General features: G+C 39.8%; 2 protein-coding genes across 4 annotated transcripts in view; one reads left to right on the top strand and one right to left on the bottom strand.

The window, feature by feature from the left end:
* Nucleotides 1-322: 322 nt before the first annotated feature.
* On the bottom strand, nt 323-7,909 carry NSA2 (NSA2 ribosome biogenesis factor). Its single transcript, XM_070476822.1, has 6 exons — nt 7,819-7,909; nt 5,483-5,670; nt 5,245-5,395; nt 3,785-3,964; nt 2,149-2,341; nt 323-576 (listed from the first exon to the last, which is right to left on the bottom strand). Exons 1-6 carry the CDS (start codon nt 7,819-7,821, stop codon nt 509-511), a joined length of 783 nt encoding a protein of 260 aa, XP_070332923.1. The 5' UTR covers nt 7,822-7,909; the 3' UTR covers nt 323-508.
* Nucleotides 7,910-8,080: 171 nt separating this feature from the next.
* Nucleotides 8,081-15,509, top strand: part of GFM2 (GTP dependent ribosome recycling factor mitochondrial 2) — a 44,221-nt gene continuing 36,792 nt past the window's right edge. The window contains exon 1 of one of the 3 annotated variants that reach the window (XM_020913125.2): nt 8,081-8,235. The gene's annotated coding sequence lies outside the window, so the exon portion shown is untranslated. The remainder of the gene's footprint in view (nt 8,236-15,509) is intronic. The other 2 variants (XM_070476816.1, XM_020913126.2) reach the window with 2 other exon arrangements.

The following is a 15,509-nucleotide window of genomic DNA, read 5'->3' as shown; positions in this document are numbered from 1 at the left end:
CATCTCTTGTACACTTTTAAAGTATTTGAATTAAAATGTGTTAATGCTACTTTCCTTTGGAGTACTATCTACAGTGAGGAGGAGAAGACCTAAGGTAAGGTCTTAGACGTGAGTTTCTTGGCTTATTCTTCACATTTAAGTGTGCATTAAACCTTTATGATAAAAGGTATTAACTACACTGGCTTTTCCTTTTTTTAAATGACAGGTCTGCACTGCGTAGTACCATTCATTAATGCAAATACTGGTGAAGTAAGATATTTCTATAATTGATTTTTTAATCATTTGATTTTTATGAACATTTAAATGCTAAACACGGAAAAGATCAATTTGTAAAATGAGATCATTTTAATGTTGGCTTTTTTCTTTTTTAAAACAGAATAAATAGTTTTCTTTGACTGAAGACAACATGTAAGGTTGATTGGTAGTATTCAGAAATATCAGAGTAATGGTTTCCCGATTGGTGTGTAGTCTTCAGTAATTATAAGGAGTTACTTGTATGTAACTGCTGTCAAACCAGTAAGACTGCATTTATGCATCCATCATTTTCAGGATTATTGGTAACCTGGGCATATTTTCCTAAGGGAAACAAAACAGAACAATTAGAGATATTAGCTAATAAAAAAGAATACATACAACCTTTGCTTAAAATATTTACAATCACCACTTTAAGAAAGAAAAAAGTGAGCAACAGTAGTACTACATGTGATTTTATAAAACGAAATCACTTAACATGCCTTTGTGGGTTGACCCTAGCACCGCTCCTTTTCCACACAATTCTTACTGGAAAAAGTATCAAGTATTATTAACTAGGTTTCAAATCAACTTAACAACCTTTTTTTTTTTTTTTAATCCCTTCTCCCTCTGGGAGCTTATTTTTATTTTTATTTTTCCATTTATTTTTATTAGTTGGAGGCTAATTGCTTTACAACATTGCAGTGGTTTTTGTCATACATTGAAATGAATTAGCCATGGATTTACATGTATTCCCCATCCTGGTCCCCACTCCCACCTCCCTCTCCACCCGATCCCTCTGGGTCTTCCCAGTGCACCAGGCCCGAGCACTTGTACAAGTGGCAGCCTGCAGGCTGCAGTTTACTGGCACCCGGTCTATACCACAAACAAGGTAGGAAATCATCCAAGTTTTCAAATCCATTAGCAAAACCTCCAGAAGTGATCCTTTTAGTTTTCAAAAAATTTTCTCTCAACCACAGAAAGAGAAAACTATCTTGGTTCTTTTCTCTGACCTAGCATTATACAGACACAAAAACCTGACTAAGATAACAGAAAATAAAGCAAAGTATCTTACTTAAAAACACAGAAAAGATAATCCTAAATTAAACTCGGAAAGTTGAATCATTTGAGTATTAAAAGAATAATGCATCATGATCAAGGAAGGTACATTCTAGAAATACATTATGGTTTATTACTAGGAAGACTATTAATAAATCAATTAATTCCATAAATATTTCAGAGGAAAAAGTATGATCACCTTCACAGATGCCAAAAAAGCATTTGTTAAAACTTCAATATTAATTTTGGGTAAAAACTATTGGAAAAAGAACAAAATAAAAATATACTTTCTCAGCATAATACTATGGCCAATCACTAGCCCCAAAAAAAGGCTTAGTTTTATTAACCTATTTTAAAATCTAGGTCAATGTGAAGTACGTGTCAATGACTCATATGAAGATTCAATCAATAAGCTATACACTGTATTCTTTCCTTTCAAAGAACATTAAAGTTTAGAAATACCTGGGTACTGAAAGCAGAAAACTAAGAAAATGAGGAAAAATGAATTTAAAATTGTTATATATATTTTAGTTTGTAATTGTCACTTCAGTAGTGTAGCTACATGTTTGCTCTATGCCTCCCTTCCCCCGTTTGTAATTTATTTTCTTCCAGTATTTTTCAATTGTAACTTCCCATCTTTTCTAATAATACCTATTAAAATAAAAAGCAACCAAAAATATCTAGCAATGTACTTTATATAACTGAAACCAGTAAACTAAATTAAGAACATTCACATTTTCTAAGTCTTATTCACATCAAGTTTAACTGCATTAAAATCTGCTACATACGTCACATCAACTTAAAAACATCTACTTTAGGATTATAACACCAAGAATCCCATATTCAGCTGGGACTTACCCCAGATGACTTTGCCTCCTTGTGTTACAAGGCCCAACTCGCTCACGTTCACCTCAATGACGGTTCCTTTGGTAATAACACCCAAAGTTGTATACAGTGGGGATGAGGGATTCTTCTTTACACCAAGTATTGGCAAGCAAAAGGTGGCTTTCAGTTCAGGATGTGTTACATGAGCCTTCTTGAAACGTAATCCCTAGTAAGCCAAACACAAGAATGTTCTGAGTTAAAGATGTTAATGAAGAATATTGATTCTTTTTGCTTATTTTTTCCAATCATCTCCCCACCCTGCTCCAAAAAGGACTGAATATTATCTCATCTTAAGGCACTGGAGAAAATACAATTAATTCTACAGACAACTTATCTGACAGTTACAGAAAAATATGTGAGGAAGAACTCAAACACATACTCCTAAAAAGTTTTCACCATGGAACAGCGGTCCAGTTGTCTGTACTTCCCGAGGGCTCTCGACATGCCAGGCACTGTGCCAGAGCTCACAGGCAGTGCATTTCAGCATGATAGCCTTAAAAACTCCCGCTACTTTAAAAAAAAAAAAAAAAGGATAAAACAAGGACCAGCAGGTTAAATAACTTGTTCCCAGGCTAAATAGTGTGAGGATGGAATCAAACTTAAGTATCTCGATTCCAAGTCTATATACCTCAGCCACCTTCCTTGGTGAAAAGACTGTCAGCTCTCTGCATTGATGGTTAATACTGGTCAAAAACTGTAGACAGCCCAGAGAAGTTTCTGTTACAAAGACCAGATTCCCCTAGGCACCTAGAGCCGTAGACAACATGTAAATAAATGGGCATGGCTATATTCCAATAGAACTTTATAGAAGCAGGCTGTTGGGCAACATTTTAATTCATTGAAAATGATTCAGGTTGAGAGAGTAATACTGCCAACTTTCCCCTCTGATTATTTGTTTTTCTAAGCAGGCTGGTGTCTAGTTGGGAGATGAATTCATTCTGTTTAAAGGCATTCTGCAAAAATATATTAGGGGAGGAGAGAAGGAGATTGGGTTTGGCCATTACTGCTGTCAACAGAAATTGAAGGCCCATTTTAATCTCTTGTCAATGACTACATATTAAGTAAATATTTTCAAAGGCACTTATACTTCTCATACTAAACTGGAATTGACTCTTCAAAAAGCAATTCTCCAGTTTTCTAACTGTTCTCAAAGATAAGTGTCAGGCATATAGTAGATCACTTGATGAATGAGTAAAATGGCTGTGTGGAAATGAAGATTCTAATTTTTTTTTTTTTTGCCACACCATGTAGCTTGTGGGATTTCAGTTCCCCAACCAGGGATCCAACCTGTGTCCCCTGCATTGCAAGCACCAAGTCTTAACCACTGGACATCCAGGGAAGTCTCTGTCATGTTTACAAGTCCAGATTCACTGACAATCTCTGTAATGAGAATTCTTTCATTTCAAATCTCCTACGAAGCCAAAGATTCTTGACAGTAGTGAAAAAGTGCTAAACAATACCTATCATCAGCTTAAAAACGGCCTAAAAACATTTTTCAACCTGTTTTTTTTTTATACCAGTATTAGGAATTTTAGGAAATTGTCAATTACTTTATCTGGTTTACCACAGGAACTGATCTTTAAGCCACTGCACTCTAACAGGGTCTTACCATTGGCCTAATGAATCTTTCATACTTAGGTGGTTTTCGAGTAAAGCCATCTCCAACAAAGCAGACTTTAGTAACCATCCTCTTCCAGGCTTTCTTCTTTCTCTTTCCTGTTCGAATAACTTTTAATACTTCTGTTTCTCCCTGGGCACGAACTTTGGGCAGAGGGACCTCCCATTTTCCCTAAAACAGATCACAATTAAAATTTATATTGTTAGTAAAAGAGAATGAGAATAAAAAGTCTAGTATTTTTTATTTGTACAAAGTTGTAGACTCACTTTTTTTGCTTTAGCAATGATATTTTGGCTTAAGCAACGATATTTTGGCTCAATTGTTTTCTAGAGATCTACACTGTGTCCTCAACAAGCCTGAAATGAATTGGAACTAGTTAAGTTTATTGCTAAATAGTTCATTGTGTAAAACTAGAAGACTGTCTCCATCTCTCATCTCTATACTTCTACCCTGAATGGATTTTTAGATATTATTGGTAAGACAAATCATCACTCCATGTTTTGTACCTTCTTAGAATGTAGATTCTGTGGGGGAAAAAAAATGGAAGCAGCGCAAGGCAGCAGAAAGAATTCTGGACCTATGTATGAAGGACAAACCCTACAGCATTTCATAAATAAGTGCCTGTGAAAACTGATTCACAAAACTCCTGGACTCCAGTCTCATCTGTAAAATGTAGAGAGGTTAAGTAGATAATCTCTAAAATTTGGTGCTGAAGTTCTACCATTCCAATTTTGATACATACCAAAAAAGCAGTAAGATTTTACAGATCAAATCTGTGGACTGTCAGTTCTTTAAATACAGATAGTGCATATTCTGCTGCTACCTAGATTTGTCACTCTATCCACAGGTGTTTAAAAATAGTATCTGTCTTTCCCTCAGCTTTTAGCAAAAGGTAACCAAATTTGACACTAAGGGCAAGCCAGAAACTTTTTTTTTCTTTTTAATTTCTGAATTTTTATCTGAGTCAAATCACTTAGGATGCTTTCCACTATGCTACTTTTTTAACTACTTTTGGCACTGCAAAGCAACAAAAACAAGCAGTTGTATCCCTCTCTACAACACCACATTAGGAGCTGTCAAGTATAAGAAGCTGTTTTAAACAATTTCTTTTTTCTGCCCATGATATGCGGGATCTTAGTTCCCTGACCAGGGACTGAACTTGTGCCCCTTGCAGTGGAAGTGCAGAGTCCTAACAATAATTTTTGAAAACTAAAGATGCATGACATTCTTTAAAAAAAAAAATTAAATCCTGCTGAATGTTCTCATGGTAAGAAAGCAAACCTTTTTTTATTACTAAAACATTTTATATGAAAGACTTCAACATCTAAAAAATGGTAACAATTGGACTTTATTTTTCCATTTAACTGAAGAAACTAAGAACCTCAAATATGAATTTAAGTAATTCTCGTGTACAACAACAACAAAATAAAGACCAGTTTTTTACTGCTTACCGCTTTCTCTTTTCGTTTCTGTTTAATCATATTGGAAAGTACTTTAGCTCGAGACTGTCCCTCTCGGTCCAGTAGATATGCAGGTACTGCTCCTTGTGGAGTCTTTTCATCATTCTTCTGTTTGGTGTTTCTCTTTTCATGCATCTTAATACTACCAAGAAGGAGGAAGACTCAAGATTATCAGTTTTAACAACTAATACTCAAAAGACATTAACTTGGTACAACAAACGGTACTTACGTCTTTTTCATTTGTATTTTCTCAGCATGGCGCTGTTTATGGTAGAGCTTAGCTTTCAGACCAATCATCTTTTTTGCCTTCTTTGAACGTTCATGAGCCTCTCGACCTTCCTTCTTTCTCTTTTTCTCATGGTAATCCAAACGATATCCATAGCGCTTACGGTGTAACTCGATATATTCATTTTGTGGCTGTAACAATGCAAGAAGTGTTTAATTTAAAAAAAACTGAAAGAATTACTTTAAAATACTTTCTTGTGAGCAGCATGTGAAGTATAGATTGTCGTATATCATCCACTGCTCACTTGATTAACTCTTGCCCCATTAAGTCTAATCATGTGATGTAAGTTAAATAAATTTTAATCCTGTATGACATAAGGTGTCAGGATTTACTTCGGTAATAACCTCAATGAAAGTTACTGTTCACTGAAGAGAACTGTCCAAAATCCACTAGACCACAAAAGAGATGATCTGATTCTAGAATCACTCTTTTCTGAACATCAATATCTGGTTTTTCAATATAATCATCATTCATACTTTAAAAAAATTTTTAAATTTATCCAGTTTTATTAAAGTATGATTACATACATACAAAGATATGTGCATGTAGGTAAAGAGTTGTAAGTTTTCACAAGCTATACCACAGTCAAAATTAAGAATATTTCCAACACCCCAGAAAGTTCTGTGTCACTTTGAAGTAAATCATCTTTTTCCACCTCCAACCTGGCATCTGTTGTTCTAGTTTTGCCTTTCCCAGAATGAAAAGTAAATGGAATCTGCAGTATGCAGCCCTTTGCATCTAGCTTTCACTTAGCATAAGGCTTTAGAGATTCCCCTACATTGCTGTATGAATGCATACTTCAGTTCTTTTGATAAGTCATTTTATTTTTACCACCGTTTGTTTACTCATTTACCAGGTGACGAATATTTAGCTTGTTTCCAGTCTTCGGTGAATAAACATGTACCCAGTCTTTGTTCCAACATATGCCAAACTGTTTTCAAGGCGGCTGTACTATTTTTCGTTTCATTAGTAATGTATGGGATCCTCTTTTGCTTCTTAAGCGCCTGTTTTCTTTTATATGCCAGTTTTATTTATAAACGTGTGGCCCAAGTCTAGTGAAGTCACTCAGTCGTGTCCAACTCTTTGCAATCCCGTGCACTAGCCCACCAGGCTCCTCCGTCCATGGGATTCTCCAGGCAAGAATACTGGAGTGGGTTGCCATTTCTTTCCCCAGGGGATCTTCCCGACCCAGGGATCGAACCCAGGTGTCCCGCATTGCAGGCAGACGCTTTAACCTCCGAGCCACCAGGGAAGCCCGTTAATTTGTATTTTAAGATTACAAAAATAAAACAATGGTGTGAGGCTAACTCCAACAACACGGAAAATAATTCTAAGTGTAACAATCAACAAGATGCTTTGTATTGTGTGGTGTTTTCAACTGCTGTCACATAAATTTGGCAGCAACCGTGAAAAGGGTATGTGGATTTGACACCTTGCAGAGAGACACAGATTAGGTACTTAGTAGAAAGACAAAAGATCTGGCAGTCAGATCTGGGCTATAAATCCAGCTGCTTGGCCGTCGGCAGGGCATACCTTCAGTTTACTCGGTAGAGATGAGGACTGATGTGGGATTAAAGACTAGTGTACAGAGTTATCACTACGATCTGGAACTGATGGCCACACAACTTTAGGTGAAGTCAGGAATTCAGCAGAGTGAAACTTGTCTGACTCCAAAAGCCTGTGCTCAGGCAAATACTCCACTCCACCGACCAAAAGTGAGGTTATTTTGACTCCAGGGTATGAATGTGAGAGCTGGACCATAAAGAAGGCTAAGCGCCGAAAAATTAATGATTTTCAACTGTGGTGTTGGAGAGTCTCTCGGATAGCAAGGAGACCCAACAAGTCCATCCTGAAGGAAATCAGTCCTGAATATTCACTGGAAAGCCTGATGCTGAAGCTGAAACTCCAATACTTTGGTCACCTGATGCGAAGAACGGACTCATTGGAAAAGACCCTGATGCTAGGAAAGGTTGAAGGCAGGAGGAGAAGAGGGCGACAGAGGACGAGACGGTTGGATGGCATCGCCGACTCAAGGGGAAGGAATTTGACCAAGCTTCAGGAGTTGGTGGACAGGGAAGCCTGGCGAACTGCAGTCCACGGGGTCGCAAAGAGTCGGACACGACTGAGCAAGAGCGCACCCCACGGAGTCCACCCTCATTCCCTCAGCAGCACCTTACTTCCGCCTATCACCCCTCACCGCCAGGCCCAGCGCCTATGGGACCCCAGGCCCCGCCACCCCCGACGCCCTAGGTCCCGAGCGCCCGAGGCGACTTCCTCACCATGGTGACGGCTGCCGAGCCGCCGGGTGCAGCCGGCGCGGCGCGAAGGTCTCAATTTTCGGCTCTCAGAGAACCACGAGCCGACTCCGCACCACCCGCGACAGGAAAGGGTCTCTTCTAACTCGACGGACTCCAGAAAAACCGCGACGCTACCGTTCCGAGCTTCCTTTCTCCACTTTCAGCTAAGAGGGCGGAAGTTGCTAGCCGGCAGCCTTTGAGTGGGGCGCTGCCGGAAGTGGCGAAGTGCGGTGCCGACGGAGGCGAAGCGAAATAGTTTTAGGTTCAGCTCGCCGGTAGGGCGTCCTCGGAGACAGAGCGTAGGGACGTAAAGCCTTTGCACCCTTGGTTGCAGCCGGCACCTCGGCTCTCACCAGCAGGGCGGGAAAAAGACGGCCTCCGAATGCGACCGAGTGCCGGGTAGGTACCGGCCGCTCCGTGCGGCTCCCGCGTACCTTGGTCCACGCAGTTCACTGGAGGCCTTCTAGGATGCTACAGCCAGGCAGACACGAGAACCTCAATCTCTCGCCGCCCTCACCTCGGTGTTCGCCCAGGTGTAGGCCTTTCTTTCCCTCTGGCGAGAGCGACTAGTCTTTATTCCTGTCACCGTGTGTAATGTGTGCACGATTGAGAAGGATGCGGAGGCATGAAAACTTACTGTAGAGGAAAGTAAAATTACTGGGTCTTAATGACTGCCAGAAAAGAAAGACAGCCTCCTGTTTTTTCGGACTAATTTCTGAAATTCCTGAGGCCTTTTGGTGCCGCAAGTGGCACACAGGCGGTGTGAATTTGCATTTCGTCGTTCTCTAGTGGTACCGAAGAAAGCTGTCCGTTTTACCCTTTAAAGCACGGTCGCTGAAATTTCTTTAATTACGTCTGGAAAGTTATTCAGTTATTCGTCTCCCAAAGTCTTAGAGCATGGGTTTGAGGCAGCTTTTTAAGCCTTCATCTTCTAATGTGACTTATTTTCTTTAGAACCTGAACTCATTCTAATTTGCATTTGTATATTTCCAAGTGCAGTAAATTATGTAGACTCTAAGTGGGATACATTTACTCCTGGTATTGCCTTCCCCACCTGATTCAGGTCACTGTTATATTGAGGCCTTCCATGAGCTCCTTGGGCTTCCCTGGTAGCTCAGCTGGTAAAGAATCTGCCTGCAGTGCAGGAGATCCCAGTTGTATTCCTGGGTCGGGAAGATCCCCTGGAGAAAGAATAGTCTACACACTACGTTTTCTTGGGCTTCCCTGGTGGCTCAGTAGGTAAAAAATCCGCCTGCAGTGCGGTAGACCTGGGTTCGATCGCTGGGTTGGGAAGATCCCCTGGAGGAGGGCATGGCAACCCACTCCAGTATTCTGGCCTGGAGAATCCCCATGCACAGAGGAGCCTGGTGGACTACAGTCCATGGAGTTGCAAAGAGTCAGACACGACTGAGCGACTAAGCACAGCACAGCATATGAGCTCCTTATTTACAGTTATTGCTGCCTCAGTTCCCCTTTCCTGCTTAATTCTTTGCTGTAGCACCTGTCACCATAGGAGATGCTGTGTTTTATTCCTTTTATTTCTTGTTTGTGTCCACTGATAAGGATAGAGACAGCATGAAGCAGGGATTGTCGGTTTTTTGCTCACTGCTTTTCACCCCATTACCTAGAAGACAGTCGTAGACAATAAATTCTTGTTAATTGAATTGAATTCTCATGTGGATCATGTGATGTGATGGATGAAAAGACAGGCTCAGAGATTCGAAGTTAGTCATTAAAGGTCATAGAAGACTTGGGACTCAGGCAAGTCCTCTGACTAAAGTCCAGTTGGCTTTTTCCCACAAGTGAAAAGCCCACTTGACATTTCTAGTATAATTGAAAGTTTATGGAGAGTTTTTAAAAGGCTTTATTGATGTGTAATAATTGTGGCACGAAGACAAATGTGTACTGTAGATGAACGATCTTAGTGAATTCTTCAAAACCTGAATATACCCATATAAGCAGCACCCAAATCAAGAAATGACCTGCATATGAGAAGCCCTCCTCATGCCTTTTTCACTTCTAAGAGTACCTACTATCCTGACTTAGAACAGAATGGATTAGTTTTGTTTTTTAAATTGACTGATTGGAATCATACAGTATAAACTTTTATGTGTTGGTTTCTTTTGCTTCCTGCCAGTTCATGGAAGTATTTAATAGGTTTGTTTAAATTGTGAACTCCTGATTTTTTTTTTTTCATTTGTATTTCTCAAAGCCATATGCCCTTTTCCCTTCTGAATCGGAAATAGAAAATATTTTAGATGTTAAGCAATAGTCACATCTTGATTTGTGTGAAGAAGAGGAGGCAAAGTTGTTGCTATGTTGTTTATCATGTGTTCTTACTTTCACCTGGGATTGTGGGATAGAAATGGCCTAATCATGTTAGCAAAAAGCTCTCTTAAAAAAATTTCTTCCTATCTAACTGGCAGTAGCCAAGAAGGGTATCATCACTACTTTAGTGCATCTCCCAAAAGTATATACTAGATACACACTCTTTACATTTTGGCTGTCAGAAGTTTGACAATGTATTCCTCTGACCTGTATGATACTGTGATAGTATTTATTGGTATAGATAAGGTTAGAAGAATAAGCCAGGAGGAAGTGAGAGCTGCTTTGTAAATTGATTTGTTAAAGAGGAGGAACAGGTACAGTAGTAAAAGCCATGCAGAAGGTGTTATGAAGGAAATGTTTGTTGTTTTGATATGCAGGGTCGTTAAAGGTCACAATTTTCCTGAGGCTGGGGATCTTGTGTTACCCATTGTCATGTTTCCAATAGCCAGTTCCTTGTGTTGCTTCACTAAATGTTAGTAGAACAAGGAATTGGAAGGTACTTTTCCAGTTGACCTTTAAGAGTATCTTTATTTACTGAGCATTTTTTTCTAGCAAGCTTTTTTTTTTTTTTGCCAAGCTTTTTTCTTGATGAAGTTAAACGCTAGACGAATTTTAAAAACTTAGATAAATAGCTCACCTTAGAACTTGTGACGGAAATCTTGTGGTAGAAATGAGTGTTTAGATAGATAGCCTGAGGTGATCTATTCAATATAAAGAGAAAAAAGCAAAAATGACTGTAGGGACTGACATTAATCAATGATGAACATATTGACCTGATTCATATTTGATACTTTTCTGAGAATATTGAATATGACACAAATCTGAATTGATGTTTCTAATTCAGGAAAAATTACTAAGTATGGTAACAAATACCATATTCAAACAGACTATTTTAACTTGATGCTGTAGAATCTCTTTTCCTATTAATACATTACTTCATCCTCAGGAACAGCATCTTCATTTATGCTTGCATACTAATGTATTTTGTGATTGTATTTTAGTGTCCCATGATTCCTGTTTTTGTGTATTAAACCTTACAGACATGATAGTCCAGATTTTTTTTTTTAAATAGTCTTTGGATTTGCCAAATCGTCTTTTGTCTATAGATTGTGTAACTTGTTGATAATGTAGAATGGATATTTAGCTTTTTTCCCCTCGTTACTTTCCCTTTTCATAACATAAGGTGACACACCTTTTAGTGAGTACTTGTTACCAAAACAAGCTTGGGTCTACACAATAAAGTCCATCTCCTGACACAGGTTGTGGTGAAGGAAAGTGCAGTGTTTACTGCAGGGTACCAAGCAAAGCTTCCCTGCTGGCTCAGATGGTAAAGAATCTGCCTGCAATGTAGGAGACTCAGGTTTGATCCCCTGGAGAAGGGAATGGCTACCCACTCCAGTATTCTTGCCTGGAGAATTTCATGGACAGAGGTGCCTAGCATGCTACAGTCCATGGGGTCCCAAAACATCGGAGAGGACTGAGGACTAACACACACAAGCAAGGAGCCTAGGTAGCTAGTGCTTAAAAGGCCTCAACTCTCCAGAGGCTTTCAAGGAAAGGTTTTAAGGAAAGGACGAGGGAGGGGGATTGTGGGTGTGTGATCTCCTCATGGACAGTCATTCCAGTCAGTTGGAGTCTACCTGCTTGTCGGCATCGTGTAGTTAACTTCCCCCTGGTGGAGGTTTCAGTACCTGCAAAACAGCTCAAAAAACATGGTTCAGAATCGGTAGACTGTTATTTTATCGTTTGGCTGTTTTATTTCTGCACTTTCTCACTTCTCTTATTAAATTAGTTCTTTGGAACTTGGGGAAGACCTAGAGAATAAAGTTTTTCTACAGACAACAGGCAGGTGAAGGACATGGGAGGGGTCTCTGTTCTGGAAGGCCCTGTAGGGCTTTGCTCACTTACGTTTTTTTTGTTTGTTTTTACTTTTTGGCCACTCCCTGTTATCCTGTGGGATCTTAGTTTCTGGTGAGGGATTGAACCTGCATCCCCTGCATTGGAAGTGTGGAGTCTTAAAAAACACTGGATCACCAGGGAAAGTGCCTCAGTTGTACTTATGTGTTGTCTAAGCCTGAGGAGGTCTGGACCTTGTATGAAGAATCATCTGATAGTGCTAGTAGGAAACCATTTTCATTGAAAGTCATTGAGCCAAGAGGAAGAAGAATTTCAGTGGCAGGCCCTAAATGACTTCGTAGGTCAAAAAAATGTTTGAGGCATGGTGCTAGGCTGCTGATAGAAGATCCCTCCTTTTGAGTCAGTAGTGGAGATAACGTGGAAATATCATGTTTGTCATGAGGAAATATAAGTTCCAGGTATTATGAAAACAGAGAGAAGGCAGTATGAAAACTTTGCAGGAGATTAGGAAAGGCTTCCAAGCTGAGGCTTGAAGGTTGAATAGAAATTTGCCAGGTGTGTGGCTTTGGGGATTTGAGGACTTCTTTCAGACAGCGGCACCATTACACGCCAAGGTGCGAAGGTGTCAGAGCTGGTGTTTCAGAGGAATTTTGGCTAGAGCTCCTGGAATAGAGTAGGAGTAGGAGAGTACAAAGAATGCTCAAACTACGGCACAATTGCACTCATCTCACACGCTAGTAAAGTAATGCTCAGAATTCTCCAAGCCAGGCTTCAGCAATATGTGAACCGTGAACTTCCAGATGTTCAAGTTGGTTTTAGAAAAGGCAGAGGAACCAGAGATCAAATTGCCAACACCTGCTGGATCATCGAAAAAGCAAGAGAGTTCCAGAAAAACATCTATTTCTGCTTTATTGACTATGCCAAAGCCTTCAACTGTGTGGATCACAATAAACTGTGGAAAATTCTGAAAGAGATGGGAATACCAGACCACCTGACCTGGCTCTTGAGAAACCTGTATGCAGGTCAGGAAGCAGCAGTTAGAACTGGCCATGGGACAACAGACTGGTTCCAAATAGGAAAAGGAGTACATCAAGGCTGTATATGGTCACCCTGCTTATTTAACTTATATGCAGAGTACATCATGAGAAACGCTGGGCTGGAAGAAGCACAACCTGGAATCAAGATTGCCGGGAGAAATATCAGTAACCTTAGATAGGCAGGTGACACCACCCTTATGGCAGAAAGTGAAGAGGAAATAAAAAGCCTCTTGATGAAAGTGAAAGAGGAGAGTGAAAAAGTTGGCTTAAAGCTTAACATTCAGAAAACTAAGATCATGGCATCTGGTCCCATCACTTCATGGGAAATAGATGGGGAGACAGTGGAAACTGTCAGACTTAAATTTTTGGGGCGCCAAAATCACTGCAGATGGTGACTGCAGCCATGAAATTAAAAGATGCTTACTCCTTGGAAGGAAAGTTATGACCAACCTAGATAGCATATTAAAAAGCAGAGACATTACTTTGGCAACAAAAGTCCATTTGGTCAAGGCTATGGTTTTTCCAGTGGTCATGTATGGATGTGAGAGTTGGACTGTGAAGAAAACTGAGCGCCGAAAAATTTATGCTTTTGAGCTGTGGTGTTGGAGAAGACTCTTGAGAGTCCCTTGGACTGCAAGGAGATCCAACCAGTCCATCCTAAAGGAGATCAGTCCTGGGTGTTCTTTGGAAGGACTGATGCTGAAGCTGAAACTCCAGTACTTTGGCCACCTCATGCGAAGAGTTGAGTCATTGGAAAAGACCCTGATGCTGGGAGGGATTGCGGGCAGGAGGAGAAGGGGATGACAGAGGATGAGATGGTTGAATGGCATCACCGACTCGATGGACATGGGTTTGAATAAACTCCAGGAGTTGGTGATGGACAGGGAGGCCTGGCGTGCTGCGATTCATGAGGTCGCAGAGTCGGACACAACTGAGCAACTGAACTGAGGAGAGTACAAGGCTGTGAAGGTAGTTAAGGGCAAATTTGTCATATTAAAAGACTTTTAAAGTTTTTAAGTAAGAAATTGACAAGATGATGGATTCAAGCAGTATTTCCCACTTAAACGATCTGAGTACTACCTTTTTAAGTCTGACAACTGAATGTCACCTGAGCTATTAATTAATATTTTTCCTTAAATTGAAATTTTTACATAAATGATTTCATGAAAGCAATACTGCAAAATCCCAGGTGGCCCAGCGGTAAAGAATCCGCTTGTAATGCAGGAGAACACAGGAGACTCAGGTTTGATCCCTGGGTCAGGAAGATCCCCTGGAGGAGAGCATGGCAACCCATTGCCTGGAGAATCCCATGGACAGAGGAGCCTGGTGGGCTGCAGTCCATAAGGTTGCAACAAAGAGTTGGATACAAGCACGCACAAACTCATAGATTTTGTTGGCTATTGTTTGTAACATTTGTTTATTGAATTATTTTCCCCTCTGTAACCTAAAATAATAATCATGGGCATTTACTTTGGGAAACACAGTGGTGGAATAAGTTAAAAACTTTGGTCTATAGGAACCTTTTGTTCTTAAAAATGAGTCAGAACTCAGAACAGTTTTGTTTATATGGGTTATAATTGATAACTCAGATATTAGAAATGAAAGCAAAACTTTAAAATGTTTTAATAATTCATTAAACTAATAAATCTATTAGATATTAATGTCATTAATACACTGTAATGAAAATACCTATTTTTCAGAAACAAAAATGATATAGTTTGAAGGGTGTTTTATATTGTTTTATAATTTGGCAAGTCTTAAATGTCTGGCTTAACAGAAAACAGCTTACATCTGCTTCTCTACTGTGTTACTACGCATTGTGCTGCTACTACTATGGATTGTGCTAAGGTGACTCTGCGGCCATACGGACTGCAGCCCGCCAGGCTCCTCTGCCCGTGAGAGTCTCCAGGCAGGAGTACTGAGTGGGTTGCCATGCCCTCCTCCAGGGGCTCTTCCTGAGACATACATATATGTAGATATATATATATCTAGCTTCCCGATAGATATATGCATATTTTCCTGATATATATATACACACACATACATACACATATGTATTTTAAAATTTTTTTTGGTTGAAGTGTCTGAAGAAAATCTAGCAGAATACGTACATGTGGTTGGGCAAAGGAGGAGTCTTTTAGTAGTCTTTTCAGAAAATTATGTATCAGCTTATATACTGGGTTTTGACAGGTGACAGTTTCTTAAAGGTTGCAATGTGGGAACCAGCCATATTAGTGAGCTTTTTGTATTCTGTTATGGGAGAATTCTGAAATTGTTCTATTTCAGAATAAATCTAACATGTTATTTTGCAAATATTCTGAAGTTTGATATTGGAAATGAAGAGGGAATGGATTCAAGATATACTTGGGAAATAAAATCAGAAGGACTGGTGGCTTCCTAACTTAGGGTAGTGTATGTTTCTGTCACAAGAAATGGGAGATTTAGAAAGGA

This window comes from Odocoileus virginianus, chromosome 14 (genome assembly GCF_023699985.2).
Source record: "Odocoileus virginianus isolate 20LAN1187 ecotype Illinois chromosome 14, Ovbor_1.2, whole genome shotgun sequence".
Classification (NCBI taxonomy): Eukaryota; Metazoa; Chordata; class Mammalia; order Artiodactyla; family Cervidae; genus Odocoileus; species Odocoileus virginianus.
The sequence above is the reverse complement of the archived record's forward strand: the minus strand, read 5'-3'. Positions and strand labels throughout refer to the sequence as shown.

Excerpts from the sequence above, each read along its gene's own strand:
- NSA2 (XM_070476822.1), bottom strand. Across the intron at positions 5,396-5,482 it reads AAAATACAAATGAAAAAGAC|TATTAAGATGCATGAAAAGA; the intron begins GTAAGTACCGTT and ends CCTTCTTGGTAG. Across the intron at positions 577-2,148 it reads AGGAGGCAAAGTCATCTGGG|GAAAATATGCCCAGGTTACC; the intron begins GTAAGTCCCAGC and ends TGTTTCCCTTAG.